The sequence below is a fragment of the Acanthochromis polyacanthus genome, chromosome 7 (assembly GCF_021347895.1).
Source record: "Acanthochromis polyacanthus isolate Apoly-LR-REF ecotype Palm Island chromosome 7, KAUST_Apoly_ChrSc, whole genome shotgun sequence".
Classification (NCBI taxonomy): Eukaryota; Metazoa; Chordata; class Actinopteri; family Pomacentridae; genus Acanthochromis; species Acanthochromis polyacanthus.
Genome location: NC_067119.1, coordinates 12,001,662 through 12,023,535, shown reverse-complemented (window position 1 = coordinate 12,023,535; position 21,874 = coordinate 12,001,662). Strand labels below are relative to the sequence as shown.

General features: G+C 39.5%; 2 protein-coding genes across 3 annotated transcripts; both read left to right on the top strand.

Moving 5' to 3' along the window:
• Positions 1-66: 66 nt before the first annotated feature.
• On the top strand, positions 67-14,577 carry tut7 (terminal uridylyl transferase 7). Of its 2 annotated transcripts, none has more exons than XM_022198102.2 (29): positions 67-208; positions 1,032-1,476; positions 1,754-1,908; positions 2,103-2,219; positions 2,374-2,551; positions 2,711-2,799; positions 3,165-3,216; positions 3,348-3,417; positions 3,691-3,817; positions 3,953-4,072; positions 4,176-4,310; positions 4,605-4,782; positions 5,732-6,429; positions 6,530-6,680; positions 7,411-7,497; positions 7,654-7,754; positions 8,031-8,088; positions 8,675-8,778; positions 8,887-8,976; positions 9,101-9,214; positions 9,504-9,581; positions 9,707-9,884; positions 10,728-10,775; positions 10,870-10,961; positions 11,052-11,167; positions 11,263-11,462; positions 11,641-11,714; positions 11,834-11,900; positions 12,895-14,577. In XM_022198102.2, the coding sequence occupies exons 2-29, from the start codon at positions 1,050-1,052 to the stop codon at positions 12,951-12,953; spliced, it is 3,963 nt and encodes a 1,320-aa protein (XP_022053794.2). In that variant the 5' UTR covers positions 67-208; positions 1,032-1,049; the 3' UTR covers positions 12,954-14,577. The 2 variants fall into 2 exon arrangements, with proteins under 2 accessions (XP_022053794.2, XP_051806706.1); XM_051950746.1 differs by lacking the exon at positions 12,895-14,577 and adding an exon at positions 12,301-12,551.
• Positions 14,578-15,269: 692 nt separating this feature from the next.
• Positions 15,270-21,832, top strand: isca1 (iron-sulfur cluster assembly 1). The gene is made up of 4 exons (XM_051950747.1): positions 15,270-15,409; positions 19,089-19,142; positions 20,239-20,344; positions 20,743-21,832. Exons 1-4 carry the CDS (start codon positions 15,302-15,304, stop codon positions 20,889-20,891), a joined length of 417 nt encoding a protein of 138 aa, XP_051806707.1. The 5' UTR covers positions 15,270-15,301; the 3' UTR covers positions 20,892-21,832.
• Positions 21,833-21,874: the final 42 nt, after the last annotated feature.

Here is a 21,874-nt window from a genome sequence, read left to right as displayed (position 1 = left end):
ACTATTATTAATAATACTTGATGTGATTTTATGCAATAATAATAACAAGAGGAACCAGTTGTGCTGTTTTTAGCGTTGGGCGGAACTTTAAGGCTGACGATTAGAAAACACACAGTCTATACGTCACCTTTCAAACTCCTGTGCAAGAGATCATGCCAAGTCAGACCTGAACAAGGCTCCAAGTATGTTCTCTGTACGCGTACAAAAGGTAATGTAAGGATTTTAATTGTATTTATGGTTAATTATTACTCCTGTTTACCTGGCGGCTTCCTTGACCACAGCTGCATGTTGAACAGCTCAACAAAAACTATGAAATAAACAGCAACGCTAGATGTTGCTAGCTGTTTAGCAGGCTGCTGTCCTAGCTAGCAAGCGCAGCTACCATTAGCCTGGATGTGGCTGTATGGCTGCAGGAACTACCGTTAAATGTGTCGACTAGCACTCGTTTGTAGACGGTGTGTGAGGAACATACGTGATAATATAATACACCGTTAACTAGAGGGAGCGGAAGACATTAGAGCCAAATCACACTGCAGAAGCTAGTGAGCTAGCTTAAGCTAACACCATGCCATAAACAAAGTCAGGTAGTTGGGTTAGAGGGCTAACGTTTCCGTTAGCCAAGGAACTTGGGTCGTTGGGAGACGATACATTTGTACGTAGTGACCGTTATTCGTGTAAATAATATTGGTGCGGTATCCCGAGAATTACCAATGTGAATACTGGAGTCATAATTTCAGCTTACACCTGTTAGCGTTTGCAGCCAGGTAGAGTCGTTTAACAGTTAACTTGAATGTGCAGAAGTCAGAGTGTGTTAGACGAGGGTTAAATTTGCTAAATTTATCTTATGCTACCTGTTGGTTCAGTATCTGCACCTCCGCTGCAAAGATCTGCAGCACTCTGCTGTGAAGTTCATGTAAAGGAAACCTGCAGCCATTGAAAGTTTCTTTGAGTTTGGCAGATACAGTTTGTGTGAGTGGTGTTTTAATTACACAAGGACTGTATCTACATTTATTGGGCATTTCATCCTCTAGTTTTAGCACAAGCGAACCATGGATAAACCCAGCAGGCCATACCGGGGTAAGCAAGGCAGCTGGGAGAGGGGAGCAGCAGCGCCAACAGACAAGTCAGAAAGCTGGAGGATGCAGGACCATGTTCGAGGACAGAACTTCAGATCAGAGGGAGGTCAGCAGCAGGGCAAGAAGAACCAGGGTGGGCCTTACTGGGCGAGTCCCAAGAAGGGAGGCATGGGGCCCCTGAGTTACTCTCCTGGTGGATTCAGAGGTGGTCACAGCCCCTCTCAGAGGGATGACCTCCGGTGGTTCTCAGGTCCTGAAAACAGTGGTGGAGGTCGAGAAGAGAACTGGAGAGAACGCTCACAGCAGCCGCACTGGAGGAGAAGTACCCAGGGAGAAGGTCCACGGGAAGACAGGGAACAGGGAAGGAGAGACATCCCTGATGATGGTGCAAATAATTCAGGTGAGGATTTGGAAATCAGACTCGAAGGAATGAGTGTAACACTTAGGGTTGTCCACACCTAAAGTCTAAAGCAGGCTGTTGAAGGTGGGAGTCTGAATAGACAACTATTAATAGGAGTGCACTGTGATTGTCCTGTTCACAGTGATGTAGCATAAGTCTGACTGTAAGAACGTGCTCTACTGCATCATCTATGATGTTAACACAGTACTGATTAACACAACCTACCTAAAAAACATTGTCATACATATTTTTGACACATTTATTTTTTCTTCTAAAGGAAGAAGACGGAGAAACAGAAACAAAAAGAAACCTTTTTCTGAGGAGAACAGGGGCCCTGTGATTGAAGAGTCTGCACTCTCAGTCAAAGAGCTGCGCAGCCTGCAGCAAACAGAAAGGCGGCTTAACAGGGAGGAAATCTTTTCCCTAAAGAAGGTAGACTTTTATTATCATACGTCTTTGTTCAGTTGTAGTTAAACCTGAAAATACAATTTTCTGTCATTGGACTTGCTTCAGTGATGCAACATTTGAAGTGTTTACAAGTTGCTTGTGAGTTAAGAGCGTCTGTGACAGTCTTATAATATTTTTGCATCTAATATCTGTGCTTTCCTATTTTTAAATTGGTTCAGAAGTCCCACAGCAACCCTGGTGCACTTTACACCTGCGCGCTGTGTGATGTTCTCCTGGATTCAGTGTCTGATGCTTACAGGCATATCAGAGACAAACGGCACAAGAAAAGAGCCAGAGTGAGAAATTGTCTTCTTGTGCAAATTGCCATTTTTATAACAACAAGCATTTGTTGATAGATCGCACTACTATACTATCAGTGTGCAGCAGTAGTCTTCATGCGTTCAAAGCTGGAGTGACAACCTTTTTACTTGTGTGTGTTTGGGTTTATAGGAGAGGCAAGAGCAGGTGATGCTGACTGAGATTCTGCCTCCTGGTCCAGAGCAGATCAGTGCTGTGAGTGCTGCTCTTCAGGCTGTTGTATGGGAACATGGACTGAATGACCAGGATGTGGAGAAAAGACAATGTGTTGTCTCCGTCATGCAAGACCTCCTTCTGTGCGTCCTGCCAGGTAAGATGTGTAACTATAAAATATTCATTCAGTGACGGAAGCATTACCTAAATGAAACCTTTCTGCTGTAAAGCAAACAGGCAGGTGACTTGGTTTATTATTCTGTTAATTGCGTTTTAATGCTGTTAACATTATGGTCTCTCGTTCTGTCATTTGTAGAGATCAAGCTCAGGCTGTATGGATCATCTTGCACTAAATTTGGATTTAAGAATTCTGATGTCAACATTGACATTCAGTATCCACCTCACGTGAGTAGCCCAGTGTGAGTTCGATAGCTTGAATGTGGATTTATCACAGCGTTGCGGTCAGTTGTAAGAATTGCTTGACCGTGGTAAAATAAGGAAACTCTCCATAACTCCCTGCAGAATAGAGAAATCTGTAGTTTTAGCTTAGCAATAAGAAGACATGTAAAATAACAGAAAGAGCTTGTAACATGACTATGTGGCAGAGACAAATAATGATGGCGTGAATGGCAGATTGTGTTGCATTCTTTACATCTTTGGTTTCCACAGTAATTCATTTGTGAACGCTGTGCGTGTAGCATACAGTGCATTCATGTGTCCTTTTTATATTGTATGTTGTATAAAGGCTTTAAAATGGAATGTATTCACAGATGCATCAGCCAGACGTCTTGTTGTTGGTTAAAGAGACCCTCTCTGTGAGCCGTGAGTCACCTTTGTATTCATTCAGTTGCTTTTTTCTGTATTAAGAAATCCCCCATCCATAGGAAGATCAATCATGTGTTAAACTATCATGGAAGGTTTAGATTTAAAATGCTTTTTTGTTCCTTTCCCAGCTCTCTTTGTTGATCTGGAAGCCGATTTTCATGCCAGGGTGCCTGTGGTCATATGCAAAGAAAAAAAGAGGTCAGAATATCCTACAGTTGTTTGTAGTTACTAGATTGTTTTCTTGTGAAATTTTTCAATCAAATTCTGTGATTTAAAGAGGCTTTGAAGTCTTGATCTTTGACAGATTCAGAGTGACCAGTTTTCAAGGCATTGTGAAATTACCACGATTGGGTTTCTTACATGCAAAGAGAGAAAAAAGACAGTTACTCATCTCATGCTTTCATTGGCAAAATGCACAAGAGCATTAACCCCCCCCCCAATGGAAACTGAAACTGTTATTTCTTTCAACAGTGGCCTGATCTGCAAAGTCAGTGCAGGGAATGAAAATGCATTCCAAACCACCTCCTATCTTTCTGCTATAGCCAGTAGGGAGCCTCTCCTCCTACTGCTGGTGTTGGGCTTCAGACGCTGGGCCCAGGTTTGTTTCTACTTTAAACCATGACCTTTCCCACATTAGCCAGGCAGCTAGTAGTAGAGGCCTCAGTATGCCTATGATTTTTGACAAATGTCACATTTTGGTTTAAAGCATGTGATGTTCTTGCTTCTGGTTTAGATCTGTCAGATCGACCGCGCAGAGGAAGGAGGGCTGCCTCCATATGTCTTCGCCCTCATGGTTATCTACTTCTTGCAGAAGCGCAAAGAGTCTCTCTTGCCTGCATACCTGAACCAGGAGGTGTGTGCTTCTTTTCATCTCGACCCTGTGATAAACAAAACACCAGGTATTAGTTTGGCTTTCTGTTCAATGGAAATTAACCCAAGCATCTGATTGTCTTTAGATCAAGATGTTCTCACTCAGCAGGCTGTCAGACTTTAGTCTCACACATACAGAGGATGGATATTTACACTGGGCCTACAGCCCTTCCGCCAAAGAATCATCGCATCCAGCAGATGGCTCCACTATAAAGGGGAAGGTAACCATGATGATACAAATGTAAATTCTCATCTTCCTAACTTTTAAACAACTGGATATGATCATTTTTGTAGTTTTTGAAATTCATGTGCTTTTTCTAGATCAGATTATTTTTACTTTGCTTATAGACCAAAATACAGAAAGTTTAATTCAAAGACAAGACTGATTGTATTTACGTTTAATCAGAGAATGGGAAATGTTATTTTGGGCAAATCAGAGGAATGTTCCAGAAAAAGTTTAGTATATATTTGGAAACTGCTAATAATGCATGTGCGTGTTGTCTGGTTTCTTGCAGATTCCTCTGGTGTTTCAGAGCCCTCATCCACCGGTGGACGTTGGGCTTCTCTGGGTTGAAATGCTTCGCTTCTACTCGCTGGAGTTCAACATGGCTGACAATGTGATCAGTGTGCGGACCAGCATTGTCCTCTCCCGAGAGATGAAAGACTGGCCGAAAAAACGCATCGCTGTCGAGGGTCAGAAGCTTTCTCAATTGACTTTTTCTTATTTGTAAAAATCAAGCTAGTACTTTAATCTTGATGTTATTAGGAGTCAAAAGGGTCACATCAAAAATGTTTTTTTATGGGATAATTTTGACTTGGAGTGTTTTGAACTAAGGATAGACCGATTATTGGCCTGCCTGATTATTGTGGCAGATATTTGGCATTTTTCTAATTATCTGTATCATCTCAGAAATGTCTCTTAAGCAGAGACTGCAAAAACTAAACAAGAAACACAAGTCATTGCCACAAACCAGGAAATTAGCTACTCTCACAGTGGTTAAGGCTGTGCAAACAGCTAGCAGCTAGGCGAGAAGGCAGCCAAATATTACCCTGCAAAAGTGTCTGGAAAACACTAATTAATAACGCTGTAAGATATGGACCTTAGTGGACAATAAAAGTGATAGAACTGTGAACGATTTAGAAAATACAGAACAACTGATCAATCTCAGTTAATCTCACATAACCAGAGAAGAACGTCTTCATTTAATCACTTTTATTTCTGTTTTACATATTCAGTTAAAGTCACCCTTATTAGTGAAGAAGCCTATCACATGCTGTTAAAGCATTACATACTGGTTTCTTCTTGATTACCCATAATTAGGAGAGGTATTGACCCCGTAAATCCCACATCAGTCAATCTATAATTTGAATCATAATCAGGGCTAGTAGACCCATAATAATAGCCAGGTTGAAACAACAGCCATTAATGGATATGTTAATATTCCTGGGTTTGTTTGTGGGATTTTGTTGATGTATTGAGCGGTACTGAAAAGCTATACATTTTCCCCAACCCCATATTTGTTCTTAGAAGTCTGTTGGCTTTTTAAATGCTGAACACAGTTTATATTTCTTTTGAATACACATTGTAAAGAGAGTGTGTACTCGTATGTGATTTAATTCTAACAAATGCTTCTGTTTGCAGACCCATTTGCCGTAAAGAGAAATGTGGCTCGCACATTGAACAGCCAACAGATGTACGAGTACATCCTGCACTGCCTCAAAACCACATACAAGTACTTTGCACTGCCACTCAATACGCCAGCTGCTAATCACAAAGGAGATTCAAAGCGAGGATCTGTTGAAGGGGCCGATGCTAAGGGTCTGGGTGAAGAGACTGAGGGCCTGTCAGGTTTCAGTCAGCTCAACATTCAGTCACAGTATTCAAGTCATCCTAAAGCTGTACAGAACGGTCCCGAAGACTCTGACTGCATTATTGAGGAAGAGGAGGAAGTTGAAGAATACAGTGACTCGGATGAAGAGAGAGAGAAGGAAAAAGTGGACCCGGGCAAAAGCAGCCTCTCTGAGGATGAGGACGACGAGGAAGATGTGGACATTGATGTGGACACGCATAACCGTCACCACTTGGATAGCTTCACCACCGAGGATGAGGAGATTTTCCCAGTGGATGAGATCTCAGGGGAGGAGCTTTTGTCTGATGAGGAGGGTCCAGATTTGGACACGCCTGCTTCGATGGATGAGGAAGAGGAGGAAGAGGTAGCTGACAGTCTTTCACCTCCAGCTTCAGCGGAAAGCGTTAAAGGTGAAGGCCCGGAAAATAAAAAACAAAAACCAAGCAAGTTGTCTTACGAGTTCACCAAGCAGGCTTTCACCAGAGGAAAGGCAAGTTTGTCTTCATGGCTGTTCTCACTTGAATGAATATCTAACTGATACATAAGCTTGTGTGAATCATCCAAGTTAAACTCCTTTCACTATCTCGTAGTCACACATGGTCGTCTGCAGCTTGTGCAAGCGTGACGGACATCTGAAGAAAGACTGTCCTGAAGATTTCAAGAAAGTGGAGCTGGAAGCTTTACCTCCAATAACACAGGAGTTTCACAGTGTCCTCAACAAAGTCTGTGAGCAGTGCTACAGTGAGTATTATGTGATTGCACAAGTATTTTAAGGTGTTATTTTTTTGATGCGTGGCATAAACAGTGGGACTCAAACCAAGTATTTGTGTTTTCCTCTTCTAAATTTAAAAAAAGAGGTTTCCTTTTTCGAGTAGAATTCCACAAACTCTTCATTACCTGACCTTGTTGTAATTTGGTCATTTCCACTTGATGAATGTCACCTGTTCACGAGCAGCTTTGTGTTTTGTGAAATTTAATCATTAGCAAGTTTCATTGTATTGCTTCTAAAGTGTTAAAGAAAAACAGCAGGGACTTTTAAATGGAGCTGGCACAAAATAGCAGCAGAGAACATTCCAAAAATGTGGCAATGTTTCGATGTTTAACATGAATTTAGATGACAAAAAGTGTCTTTTGAAGCAAAGCAAAGCTTGCATAACCTGAAACACCTTTTGGAGTGTGATGTCGTGTTTCGCATTGATTAAACTGTAGTTATTTAAAATATATATTATTTTTTTGTAAAATAAATTTGGTAACAAATTGAAACTCAAGATTGTAAAATGAAGTCATCATTTATGTCCTTTGTTCTTGTAGCAGAAGTAGTAGTTGTTGCAATGTGCACCCAGTGTGTATTTGCAGGTTTTGTTAATGAATTCAGTGTTTCATGTGCCTAAACCGTCAGTAGGGTTTGTATCTTGTTAAGTTACTTCATCACAAAGTGTTCTGAAGTCATTTTTTTTTACTCCCTTTAAAGGTGACTTTGCCCCAGATGAACTGGAGGTGGGTGTTAGAGAACACATCCTTCAAGACCTGGAGGCCTTTGTCAGACGACAGTTTGCTGGTGAAGTAAACTTCCTTCTTTACAGTTTAGCAGCTTTTAGTTTATCAAAGTAGACCTAGCCTGATAATACATTTCATTCCCTTCTCCATGAACTACAAGATGCGTAACAGAGAAGGTTTTTGATAAGAATGACAAATGTTGCTTTTTGATGCACAGGAGCCCGACTACAGCTGTTTGGATCATCCAAAAATGGGTTTGGCTTCAGACAGAGTGACCTCGACATCTGCATGGTGCTGGAGGGGCAGGAAACCATAGATGTAAGTTGTTTTTTTAATTTACTCACATCGTTTATGTCAGGTATATTTCTGTTGAGGGTCAGACTTTATTTGTCTTGAGTTCAGATTTTTCTGAGAACTTTTGTAAGAAATTGACCACTTCAAAGAAAGTTTAGTTTTTTGTTCGAGAAACCAAGTAAATGTGTTTATCTAGTCTCTAAAAAGGCAAAAGGCATTTGTATGTAATTATGGTGACTTTTTTGTTATTCTAAATTTGAATAACTACTTTGTGTTGTTTTTTTTTTTCCCCCTACACAGGATGTTGACTGCATCAGTATCATTGAAAGCCTGGCGAGGTCACTGAAGAAGCACCCAGGTAAGGCATAGCAGATGTAGGTGAAAGCTGCATTCATGGACTTCTTGTGCATCATTATATATTTTCGTTTGATAACTTGCAACCATTATGTGTTTCATTTCTTAATAAATGGCAACAAACTGCTCCGGTTTATTTCAACCTGGCATATTTCCCATTAATGCAGATATTGTAACTGTATGAATCATGCATACTATGAAACTCTCCACCTCTACCAAAAAAATGACTGCTACTAGAGGTATAAACTTTTTAATCAAATACAAAACTTTTAAAATGATTAATAGGGGTTTGGACTTTGTGCTTTCATTGTTCATATTCTGGGTGTGTGACTCATTTCCTGGACTCTGTGAGGCAGAAAGAGCAAAGTTGACATGGCCTACCTAGCCACCAAAGCCATTTTTATTGTAAATATACCATGTTGAAATGAACTAGAATTATTCTTTAAGTAAAAGTAATGATCAAATGAAGTTCCTGAGTGTGTGTGTCCCATGATTCTTGAAGTAAGAAAAGAAATGGAGCCTATCTGACCAAACTAAAAATGTCCCCGTTTCTCTTTTCACCTGTCTTTATATCTACACCCTGACACCAGGTCTGAAGAACATCCTACCCATCACCACGGCAAAAGTACCCATTGTGAAGTTTTATCATGTCCGCACCGGCTTGGAGGGAGACATCAGCCTCTACAACACACTGGTGGGTTCCGTCTATAAAATAAAACTGATAAAAAGATCAGTGGAAAAAGAATAACCTTTAGATTTGCTTTTTAGTGACAAGTTTTAAGACAAATCTTTTTCATTTCAGGCCCTGCACAACACACACCTGCTGGCTTCATATGCTGCCATTGACAGAAGAGTGAAGATCCTCTGTTATGTCATGAAGGTTTTTGCCAAGGTGAATGTGATTTACCACTTGCAGCCAAAGCATCGTTGTAAAATATTCATAAAATGTGCCATTTTGTACCATTATATTGATCAGCATAACCGTATCACCACCATGTTTTTTGGTTCCGTTACAGATGTGTGACATTGGGGACGCTTCACGTGGCAGCCTCTCATCCTACGCTTACACGCTCATGGTGCTGTTCTTCCTTCAGCAGAGAAACCCACCAATTATCCCTGTTCTGCAGGAGGTACAAGTTTAATGGCTGTAACAGTGTTCAAAAAGGCGTTTGTGTTTCTTTTAGCTACATTCTATGAAGGTTTGTGTTTTAGTTTTGCTATGTGAAGATATTTTACAGTTAGTTTTTTTATTTTCCTCAGGATTTTTTTTATTCGTTGCAAACACAGCCCTGCTGGAGTCCTCTTTGTAGAGCTATAAAAATCAATTTCACTCAGATTTGTTTCTGGTGCAGTTATTTTATTCATTATATTAGGTTGTAATGTTATATTTCCAGTCTTACAGTCTCTGGTTTATTGCAGATCTATGATGGAAAGAAGAAGCCAGAAGTGCTAGTTGATGGTTGGAACGTGTATTTCTTTGATGATTTAAAAACGCTAGTGAGTATGTTGTGTTTGTGCATATTTGTATGTAAACCTGTTAATTATTGTAATGAACAGCTGTGTAACACTGTCTCTTAACAACATCTTAACAACACATGAACGTTGTCGTCTTCTACCTGCAGCCCAGTCGCTGGCCTCAGTATGGGAAGAACTCTGAGTCAGTGGGGGAGCTGTGGCTCGGCCTGCTCCGCTTCTACACTGAAGACTTTGATTTCAGAGAGCATGTCGTCTGTGTCCGACAGCACGCCCGCCTCACTACCTTCAACAAGCAGTGGACGTCCAAATACATTGTCATTGAGGGTCAGTTTCTGTGACACTAATGGCACAAAGTTATACAATAAAAAGACAAAGGGAAAATGGAAAAAAAAAAGAACATTTGCATCATTATGCTACAGTTTAACTATTCATCTATCCAACACCGAATGCTTGTCACAGCCATGCAATCTAAATGATGGCATGGCTTCTTGGAAGTAGTTATATGCCTCTATGCTGGGGACAACTGTGGCAGGAAGGATCCGTTTGGACAGGTTTTGCCCATAACTCAATAATTCATGGACTGATTATGACAAATTTCCAACCAGAGGTCTAATAGGATGAAATGATAAAGTGATGAAGTTTTAGTTCCCAGAGGTCAAAAGTCAACTTGGCTGTCAAAAGCACTTATCTGGCTGTTATTCAACATCAAAACGCAGGACAAGAAGGGTTCCACAGTCACTGAGACTGTGACTATGTTTGACATTTGGTTTTCTACTAAATTGATGGGACTAATCTGTGGCGATTGCACAGATCTTCTGTGCTACTGACCTCAAGATGTGTGCAAAGTCTGCAGTTGAGAAGTTCTAACTTCTTTGCAGTAGCTTCCATATTTGAACATTGTCTACTGTCATGGCTACAACTATACGTTCTGTCAGAATCTGCTTAATTTGCTAAACATGTGAACACATACAAAGAATTTGACGTCGCTTTTTGTTTCTCTCAATGAACTTACGACACTTCAAAGTCTTCAGTAATTATGAGTCTGAGCAGACATGGGTGTAAATTACAATTTCCCTGACTGGCTCAATCATATTATTGTATTGAAGTAATTGTAGTCATAATTCACTGTTTAATTGTCTTGTTTTGTTTTCCCTTTTCATATTACAGATCCATTTGACCTGAATCATAACTTGGGTGCTGGTCTATCCAGAAAAAGTATGACTATTTCCTTATTTCTGTCTTCTGCGACTTTATTCTTTCTTTTCAGAGGTTTTATGTGTTCTCATTTTGTCATCTCTCATCAAAACAGTGACTAACTTCATCATGAAGGCTTTTATCAATGGAAGAACAGTGTTTGGTACACCGGTCAAAGTATTTCCTCCTGCGTACCCCAGTCAGATGGTGAATATTTCCTGCCTAGACACTATGGCTTCATGTTGTGGTGATATCATTTTAAGCACTGACATTAAGATTCATCTGCATCCATCCCAGGAGTATTTCTTTGACCCAGAGGTACTTACTGAAGGAGAAGTGGCTCCCAATGATCGCTGCTGCCGCATCTGTGGCAAGATCGGCCACTTTATGAAGGACTGCCCGATGCGTAAGAAGTGGGTATAAGTAGAAAACATGTCAGATTTTGTCAGTGTTCACTTACTTAGAAGTCTGCCACGTTAGACTTATATTGTGAATGATCCTGGCCCAGGTCAAAGCACAGAAGGGATTCAGAGAAAAGGCCGGAACACCTGCGAGACAGAATGGATACAGCAGAGGATGCTAAGGATCAGGTCAGACACAAGAGTGAACACTGGAGGAAAAGAGATGCACTGGAGATGCGCTGCTGCTACCTGTGTGGATCAACTGCCCACATCAAGAAGGACTGCCAGCTTTACAGAAGCCCTGCAGGTTCTTATTTGGTTGTTTCATGTGACATTGTTAAGCTCTTTCAAAAGATTTTTCGGTTAACCTCATAGGCGGTTGTATTCATTCGATAACCTTGCTTAAAATGTAAAAAACAAAAATTTTTTGCGTGTTGATGAGTAAATATCTTGCTTCCTTTTGATCTTGAATTGTCATTTGGCAGGTAATTTGAAGATGGAAAACTTTTCTTCTCCCTCTTCAGCCCACTTGAGGAATTTGAGAGAAAAGGAGAAACAGGTGTGTTTTCAGCGAATGAAAAATATTCTATGAATAAACAGCTCCTTGTTGACACTGTGGCTGGTTGGTATGTGCACTGCTACACCTGTGCCCTTGTTCATCTTCCGTGTTTTTTTCAGGGTTTGCCTATACAAGAAGAAAAGAAGAAGAGAAAGCAACAAAATGTGATATTGAGTCCACAAGCAGGTATTTAAAGTTACAGCCCTTTTTCTGCTGTTGGAAAGATACTGTCACCCTGAAAGATTTATCGCTTCATTATTATGTAGTTAATTTAACATTTAGTTGATTCACAAGCCCACTTATTTTGGATGAAATGTAGAAATTATTTTAAAATATTCCGTCTTATTTATCAGAGAATTATCCACATATGCTACAAATGATTTTTCCCTTAATGACAGCTTTCCCTTCCGCACACAGTGTCGGTCCATGTTTTCATTATTTTTCCATTGTGAGCCCAACAACTTGTTTGAGCCAAAATATGTTTGTAATTTGTGGAGACCATGTGCTCTTTTTACTTTATACAAAAACATTAGTCTCAGAGAACAAAGAGTGTCTTTTTATATTCTGAGTCTACCGTCTCGTTTAGGGCTGGTGAGGAGAGAGAATGAGGGCATGTCTATTTTGCCACAGGCTCGGATTCATCCGTCTTTCTCTGGACCCTGGAGTGAACACTTGCTGATCTATTGTCTAAAGCAGTGGTTCTCAACCCTGTTCCTCAGGACCCCATGTCCTGCATGTTTTAGATGCTTCCCTGCTCCAACACACCTGACTCAAATGATCAGCTCGTCAGCAAGCCTCTGCAGAAGCCTGATAACGAGCTGATCATTTGAGTCAGGTGTGTTGGAGCAGGGAAGCATCTAAAACATGCAGGGCATGGGGTCCTGAGGAACAGGGTTGAGAACCACTGGTCTAAAGTGTAGCATTTTGATCCTGCTTTTTCTGTTGTTTTCTATATATTACAATAACATAGTATGTGAGTGATCACACATGTAAGATTACATGACTTTTTTTCAAGATTAAAGCAGAAAAATAAAGCAAATACAGCTGTCAGTTTATCAGAATTCCCTGATTTGCCATTTAGCCTGATTACATACATGTATTCCTACATTACAAAGGTGGCCAGTGAGTTTAATTACATGTTTAGCATAAATGTTGACCGTTGTTTTCTGGTGTGTTTCAGGTAGTTTAGCCTGCAGAAATCTGGGTCGCTCGGCTCACAGGAAGAGCCCAGTGGAATGAGCAGCGGCTGTGGATACACAAACCCTGAGATTCTATTATTGTCCAGGCAGACAGCAACTCAAAGTCCAGAAACCCTTAAATCTGAATGGTACTGTTGGGCCAGTGTGAGCCCGTTAAAAGCCAAAGCTAGGAACCTTGACTTGAAGCCAAATAGGGCCTTTTTATGCGTTTCTCTTTCTCCCCCTAAAGCCCTCCTCCTCAGAGGAGCTTTTTAAAGCTTTCATTTTAACAAGACAAGCCATTATGCATGCACCTCATGTCATGTCTTTCTTTACCTACTCTGCCAGTCAAGTTTTTTTTTAAACTCATTGCATTTCACGCAATGTCATTGCAGATTCAGTGTGAAATCTCTTAAATTCAAAAATGTAAATAATTCAGAAGTGTCAGTGTTAGATGACTAATAGCTTAGATCTCCAAAATAAGGTATCTTTTGGAGACGGCATACTGTGTATTTGTCTTATACTTGATGCTAACACTTTGACACTGTATAGATTAAACTGTCTGCACAGTCTGGTAAGCCTTGGTGTTTGCAAATTATGCTACAGCTGTAAGACAAATGAACATGGTGATGCTATGCACTGTGGTCTGCAAGTCAAGTGGCTTAAAGTGAGAATCAGCAAGTTGAAGGCCATTTTGAATTGAGATAAAAAATAATTTTTCTTATTTCCTTATTTTCCAATTAAAAGGGTTGTTAGGATGTTTTGGGGGATTTAACAAAATGTCAGTGTACATTTCATACTGGCCAGGAGCTTTTTTTTTATTGAACATATTTTAATTTTGGTTTAATTTGTCCTCTGTGCTGACATCTGTCCCCTTAAGCCTTGAAATCCTCTCTACCTGCAGTGTGTCTCTGTGTCTTCTTTGTTAGAGAAACCACCCCGTAGATGTATTTTTCAGGATCATAATTTTGTCCTCTGAGATATCTGGTCCACACGTATTCATGATTACATACTGCCCCGCAACTGCCTGCAAGTGCGAACAGAAGGACAGTAACTGTACTTCTCTGCTAGCCCCAGCTTGTTTGTGTGTCTACACAGGCTACGAAGGCTGGTAGTAGTAATGCAAAAACACATTAGTTGACAAAATTGTGTAAAATATTTCCTGCTTTCATTTGGTGGTAATATTTTTAAAAGACAAACAATCGACTGGTCCAGCTGATGGCATACACTGCTGCAAACACTGCATTCACTCCTTAACTAGAGGTAATCTCAGTTAGTTCATTTGAAAGATAAATGTATTTATTTGCCACAGAGGCTTCCTTTCATTGTAATGATGCCACGGATTGGTAGCTGCACTGTGAGGGTCCACGCCCTTGAATTCTGTTGCTGCTAGTTATGTCTCAAAGACCTGCTTATCATTCAGCTTTGAATATGGACCGTCTGGCTTTGTTGTTATCCTAATAATGCTGAATTTTATTAAAATAAATAATTTGTTGTGGTTATTGTAATCAAATTTCTCATTTTTAAAGCAGGTTTGTTTTTTACACCAGCCTTATTGTATTTCATTTCATTGGAATCACATGAAGATTTAGTTTGGGATTAAGGAACCCTGATCCTGCCAGGAAAAGTTGGCTTGCAATCCATTTTGTGTGTCAAAGAATTCATTAAACTGAAATCAAATACTAGTGTGGAGTTCTTTTTTTAAAATTTAAATAGCTCTGAGGTCAAAGGGTTTGTCCTACTACATAGATCCAAAGCCACTAGTGTGGTCAGATATTTGCAAAATAAGATGCAATGACTGATAAATTTGTAGTTGTGGTTAAATGAGTAACTCTACTAAGCATATTTGCATTTTTGTGTAATATATATTAATAAATATGCCAATAATTTACAAGAAACTGGACGTATTGTACATAATTACACGAGGAGCTTCTGTTGTATTCACAAAGGTATTAGTGAATTTCGTCCATACTGATCTCTGGATGTTAGCTTTTCTTTTTAAACGACTATCAGAAGACGTAAAATGAGCAAGAATGTCGTTGCTGCAAGTTCTGGAAAAATCTTGGTGGACGTTTAGTTTAAGCGTTTCTTTAGTGTAATGAATAGGGCAATTCAATTGAACAGGAAGGATGATCTAGGAACAATAAACAAGAGTATTACCACGGAAGCGTTAATTAGATCCGGAATAATAACAGAATCGGCAGTGCTTCTGTAACAGTGCAATAATATAAGAAGGTTACGCAATAGAAGCTGATAAAAAAAACATGGCATACTTTCATCTGTCAGGCCATTGGCTGTTGCGCCTGTCTGTCACAATATTACCCAATCTCTGAGCGCGGTGATTCTTGGGGGCGTTTGACTTATTTTTTTTTTTAACACGCCTGCGCAATTGTATGTTGTGATTTTGACATGAGCAACATTAGCAACATTAGCAACATGTCTGCCTCCATGGTGCGAGCGACCGTCCGAGCGGTCAGCAAAAGAAAGATACTACCCACAAGAGCCGCACTGACCCTGGTAAGTTGTTAATTTTTGTTATAAACTCATGTAGGGCACTTTTTGTCCGTCCAGTATGGGTCACTTAAGAAAGTGCGACATTAACGGTAGCGACTGTTACATTGTGTTCCTTGTGTAAGTTAGCTATGCTAGCTCATCATCTGCAAGTTCACCGTTACACCCAGAACAATTCATTTGTTAACGAGCTTTTTTGACAAATACGATACATTGTTTATTATGTTGAATAACTTAGATTATGTGCTGTGTACGCTATAGTGGCTCTACAAGAATGACGCTGGGCTTAATTGGATGCTAACGTTACTCGGAGGACGCTCACTAAGCTGTTGTTTGGCAATGTGCCAGCAGCTGTTCCTTGACAGTGAACTGTACATTAGTAGGTACACACGTACAGAAAAGTGCCAAGGCGTAATTGATAAATAAAGCTTTCACTAATAGCTTGAAATAAATACTTAACCCTAACTAAATCTATATTTTGGAATAATTTTAGCTTTCATGATAGTCAGCGCAGCTTGCAGACATTCAATTTAGCATTTTCTTTAAGTTTAGAGGATGTGAGGGAGGGGTTTTGCGTTGATGCAGCAGAGAATATCCTCAATTTTTAGTCCCTAGCAAGTTCCGTGTACACTTGATCACATTTTACAACCAAAAACGTTTCCTTTGTTCTGGTGGTCCAGTTTAACCGGTGATCATGCTGTCTGGGGATGTTTGTTTACATATTACTTTCTCTGTGCTCCACTTGTCACTTGCAGATTGATCACTTGCTAAAGGTTTATATGGTTTATGCTGTTTAAATAGAAACTTTATGATGCAGAGAATTCAATTTGAGTGCTTCTAAATTTCTATAATTTCTAACGGACATTTTTACTAGAGCGCTTCTCATGGACATGCTAAAGCTACCACTGCAGTTATCTGAAGTTTGCACCAATAGATGAAACTCTAAACAAAAATCACTAAGCAGTGTGACCCCAGTTAAAGTGGAAGGCCAACGATGTGCCAAATAGTCATTATCTCTCAATTTGTACACGTCTACATCTGTTTTTATCTTGGTCAAACAGTCACAATGTACAAATACACGTAACCCTTTGAATGAGGTAATAGCAAAGGTACGGATTGGTGAAGGCTCTCTTGTTGGAGAGTAACTGTGACCAAAGAAATACTTATATTTTTTTAGTGTAATGAGGCATAGCATTTACATAACAGTCAGTATTATAGTGCTGGAATAATAACAGAATCGGCAGTGTTTCTGTAACGGTACAATATTATAAGAAGGTTGATTTATGGATGAGTTTTATACTTATTCTGTGGGCTGTGATCTTTAAAATGTAACCCTTGTGAATGAAAGACAGTCATTTTATGTTTTAGTCTCAATGTAGGGGCTGCAGTTACTTTTCGACAAGTGGAAAACTGCATTATATGAATTGAATAGATTCTTTAAGGCTACCTTAACTAGTCATAAGAATTGCATTGGTTATAATCCCCAGGTAAAATAATGTGACGTTTGGATAATTGCACAAAAGATAATTTCTGAGGGGCTGCAGATGAAAATTAGCTTAAAGCTAACTCTGGTACAATGAATCAAATGGAAACATTTATGTTTAATATTGTACATGGTCCCTTTTTAAATAAACTGATAATAATTAAAAAAAATAAAGTGTGTGTGTGTGTGTGTGTGTGTGTGTGTAAGCTTATTGATACAACTTGACCCATATTTCTGCAGGCTAGACTACCCGAAACACACCAGACAGCCACAGTCAACATTTATGCCGAACATAATGAAAATGAGAAGAACACTAGTTAAATTGAAATTTTGATGAAACGGATGTGCAGATGTAAACATTTAAATTAAAACAAATATTTATGTAATTTTGAAGGTGGAATTAACTGATTGCATGGTAACATGAAGAAAATACCTCCTTTAACATTCATTGAAGCATTTAGTCATCCCTAGCCTTTGGATAAATGGGCTTTTCTGCCAGCCAGAGCACTGTGTACAGGGTGGGAGTTGCTGTCCATGATGAAGAGGAGTTTTGACAACATCTCTGTTATTGCTTGTAGATTGTCTAGATCTGTCCTTATGGCCAAGACAATCTATTAAATGCACTTTTCCTGTAGCCAACCACAGTGTAGAAAATGACACTAGCCACCACAGACACAAAAAAAACCCATCACAGCTTGGTGCCACATACATTAAAAGACCTCCACAGGAAAACAGCCGACTCTGGCACTTCCTGTAGAGAACTGCAGACTTTCTAGTCCGGTCTAGTTTCCCACCCAAGAGATAAACTGACCTCTATGTTAAACCTGCAGGGTGGACTTTTTAATTCAGTTGTTGTGGTAGCTATATGCTCTTGAGTATGAAACTAGTCAATGTTGTTGTTCAACTATTATATTATGTTCCCAGAGGCCTTGGTTAGATACATATGCATGGCGTCTAACAGGAAAATTCTGAGTAATGTGTGGAGAAACATAATGCTGTGGGGATCAAGAGCTCACTGAATGTCTGGATGAGTATCAAAATGTTGTCAATCATATCCTGTGCTCTTTATGGTTGCTCAATCTCAACCCAATCAAATACAAATATGTGATTATGGAGGCACCCTACTAAAATCCTTTAAGCAGGTTGTCACGTTAACTTTGTCACCCATTTCTGCCTGTGATGTTCTTCCCTCAAATATACAGCCATTCTTCGCTTTCAGCTGTCTAATGGAGCAAAACATGCCAGAAAATAAACAGTAATTAAGTACCCTGTAAATGAAATATAATTCTGAGTGTCGGAAGCTGAAAGTCATGGCTTGTTGTCATGGGCGTGTGTGAGTGTCAGCTGAGGAGCTCTGTCAACAGTACTGCTGCAAGATAATGTGTTGGTGGTTTGCGCTGATAAAGGTAGTGCACTGAAGTAAGCGTAATGTAGTGGGATATCCTTCAATACTGACGCAACTGCAGATGTGTCGTATAAGGATTCTGCTGTGGTTTTTATGTCTTAGGCCTCAGGGACAACAGTAGCTGTAAATGTTACCAAATGATGGATCAAACATGATACAATAACCATATATCAAGTTATGTATCACTGTGTTTATCATTCTACCTTTCATAACGTGATATACGTAAAAAGAAATGTGGGATTTACGATATAGTGCCAAATGCTTGTGCTGCAATTAAAGCTGTTTACTATCCACTCTAAAAGGGCCTACAAGTTAAATTTTAGACCTTATCGATAAACTTGGTTTAGAGTATAGCTATGAAACAACTCCAGGCTGTGACACGGTTGGGATGTCCTCTACATTTGGAATCAGCAGCACACACAGATGGTCACACTTTAAGGGCTTTAGGAGATTAGCACCTTGTGGCTAATGTAGTTCACCTCAGTCTCCCACAGGACTCAACATTAGAGCCCAAACATTTAGGATCCCTCTTTTCTGCACCCAGAAATTCTCTATTACACGAGAAGCTGTGGAAGTTAAGGTCATTTTGGAAAAAGCTGAAGTGTTGAGCCTCGCAACAGTGTTCACAGTGAAGGAACAGCAATGCGGATATAAACAAACTCAGCCTGTTTCTGCATTGTCATTCTTCCTGTCACTGTGTTGGAAACAGTTTTACCAAAATAAAAGCTTCCATCTAAATCCTTTGTTTATTCTACCTCTGAATAGCAACACTGTGCCTTTTGTTGTCTTTTCTGTAGACTCCAGCAGCTGTGAGCAAGGTCAGGTTGTTGCTGCAGGACAGACCAGAATATGTGAGTAATTAATATGACCATCATTCACTGAAACATCATCCTCAAGAGAACACTGCTTCACTACATCTTTTCTAAGAGCAACAGATTGCTATGTTGTTCTGAGCTTTACATTTTCAGTAAACAGGTTAACAAGTTTGTTTTTTGGAATACTTAGGTACATTTTATTTTCACTTATTTAAAAGTGAGCCCACATTGTCACTGTGTTTCTTCCTTGACAAAACATACTTATATTTTTTAGGAGACAGATTGTGAAATTGAAAGATCATGTGAGGGAAACAGAAGTCATGTCTGGTAGAAGGAAATCACAGCAACGTCAGAAAGTCTTGCATGGGATTGTAGCTCAACATGTCAATCTGCTGAACAATAAGAGCATATCAGAGCCTGTATCCTTGTAATTTTAAAAAGCCATTGAATTAACAGCAACGGAACAGTCATTTTGAAACACTAAAATGTTAGTGATTTGTTAATTTGCTCTGAGTCACAGAAGCTTTAGAAATATAGAACAATTTAGCGGTCAAGTGTTTTTGTTTGCTTTTTTTCTTTGCAAGGCTGATGCAGATTTTTAGTACTCACTAAAATCTTAGTCCCAGAATTTAGAATAAGAAATTACAGCACAAAACCTAATTGAAATGGCTTTCTTTATGATTCATATAGCTTTAATTTAAGAAGAACTTGTCAAAGTTTATCCTTGAGTGCTGACAGGCTGCTCTTTGACATGAAACCAATCAGATAATGCTGTTGGCAGTAAACTGCTCAACATCACAGTTGTGACTACAGATAGAAATAGAGATTTGCTTTGTCATAGCTTTTATACTTTAGATTGTTATTATTTTTCTAAAATTGGTTTAGAGGAATGCTGAATGTCAGATTCCATAATTAGTCAAATAAACCTGCAGTTGTGTGACAATAATCCCAGAGAAATATTGTAGAAATAATGATTTGTCTGTTGAGGTGTTATTTCAATGCAGTTATGAGATTTTCCTGTTGGCTTTAGTTAACCCATCTACATTCTTTCTTCTATTAATTCTGTATATACTGAATGTCTGAGGAGATTTGAAGAAAAGTGGACGTTAACATGCATCTGGTTCTTCATCAGATCGGTTTAAAGGTTGGAGTTAGAACTCGTGGCTGTAACGGACTGACGTATACGCTGGACTACACCAAGGAGAAAGACAAGTCTGATGAGGAAGTTGTACAGGATGGTAAGCTATGTCCTACTATGAAGACCACATATATTAGACATTTTTATAGACTGATTTATGGCGTGCTTTGCTAAGTGGAACACTGCCACTGGAGGGTGCTAAAGTTGGAAATTTTCATTAGTTTTTGTGTAGTTTAATGGTGTTGAGAGGTGTTTAATGTCACGTGCACAGACCTTTTACACAGAAATGGGTTACAAAATGTGTATATTTTTCAGAAATTAAACTATCAGTATAGAGGAAATGACTGCTTGTGTAACGAGTAACAAAATTAAAGCTCACAGTCTTGCATGTGATGCCAGTAAAAACATATATTCTGCTGCACATCTGCTCCATATGTTTTGTGTTCTGCACAGCAAATGCATGAGGTTAAATCTGACGCTACTGTGTATCATTTGCAGGTGTGAGGGTGTTTATAGAGAAGAAAGCTCAGCTGACACTTCTGGGAACTGAGATGGACTTTGTGGAGTCGAAGCTGTCCAGAGAATTTGTCTTCAACAATCCCAACATTAAGGGCACATGTGGTTGTGGAGAAAGCTTTAACATGTGAGCGTCACGGAGCCTCCATCCTCCCGCTCCCTCACCACTCTAAACCCCATCTCACCTATAAAGACTGAGAGACTGTTGAAGAGGAAGTCCGACGTGAAGTAATACGAGATGTGGACATCCCCGAGTTTCCACCACTGCTCTTCCTGCAGACCGCTCATGTAAACCTACACCTGAAATCCACCTATGAATCGTCATGCTTAGAGGAAGTTTTCAACACCATCTGTGTCGTCAAAAACCATCTCGACACAACTGATTTTAGGTTTAGATACTGCTGATTACAACAACTTTTTATTTTTACTCTCGGCTCTGCATCTAGAAAACCATAGGACCTCAGAAGCAAGTTGTTGTTTTTTGTTTTTGCTGTCATTTCACAAATGCGCACATGATTTTCTGAAATTAAGTCAAACTTCTCCGTGAAAATGGTACAGCATGATCTGAGAACGTGGTCACTGTAGCTGGGAGTTAATGAGGTTTAAGTTGAGGACAAAGCATGATACCATTTGGTATCCTGTGTTCAGGTTTGAATCCATCCACCTAAACCCATAGTTATTCAGCCAACATCAGCTCTTTGATAATCGCACTGTAAGACGGTGTGCTGTCCTCCAGTGTCCTGTACCACTAGCACGGAAAAGTGGAAGAGTGTCTTGAAACTGTTTTATCAGTTTGTAAAATCTTTTGAAAAGTTTAAAATTATATATTTATCTTACTGTGTGTGTAAATATATAGAATGTAAATCCGTTGACCAACACATGCGCACAAACGAACCCAACACAACGCACAAAAACATGTATCCTTCACATAAAAGAACACAAAGTTACCTGTGGTTTCGTCTCCCTTGATTGAAGCCAGACCTTTGTGTTTGTATAAATGACGTGCTCTTAAGATATAACCTGTGCAATACGTCTGTGTATATATGAAATAATAAATGATTAAAGCAAGTCATATGGTCTCCGTTTCATGTCTGACTTCAGCACCTGTGGGACT

Coding starts and splice junctions, on each gene's coding strand:
- tut7 (XM_051950746.1), top strand. CDS start 1,050: ATGGATAAACCCAGCAGGCCATACCGGGGTAAGCAAGGCAGCTGGGAG. Junction 2,552..2,710: donor CCTTCTGTGCGTCCTGCCAG/GTAAGATGTGTA, acceptor TGTCATTTGTAG/AGATCAAGCTCAGGCTGTAT. Junction 6,681..7,410: donor AGTCTGTGAGCAGTGCTACA/GTGAGTATTATG, acceptor CTCCCTTTAAAG/GTGACTTTGCCCCAGATGAA.
- isca1 (XM_051950747.1), top strand. CDS start 15,302: ATGAGCAACATTAGCAACATTAGCAACATGTCTGCCTCCATGGTGCGA. Junction 15,410..19,088: donor CAAGAGCCGCACTGACCCTG/GTAAGTTGTTAA, acceptor TCTTTTCTGTAG/ACTCCAGCAGCTGTGAGCAA. Junction 20,345..20,742: donor TGAGGAAGTTGTACAGGATG/GTAAGCTATGTC, acceptor TATCATTTGCAG/GTGTGAGGGTGTTTATAGAG.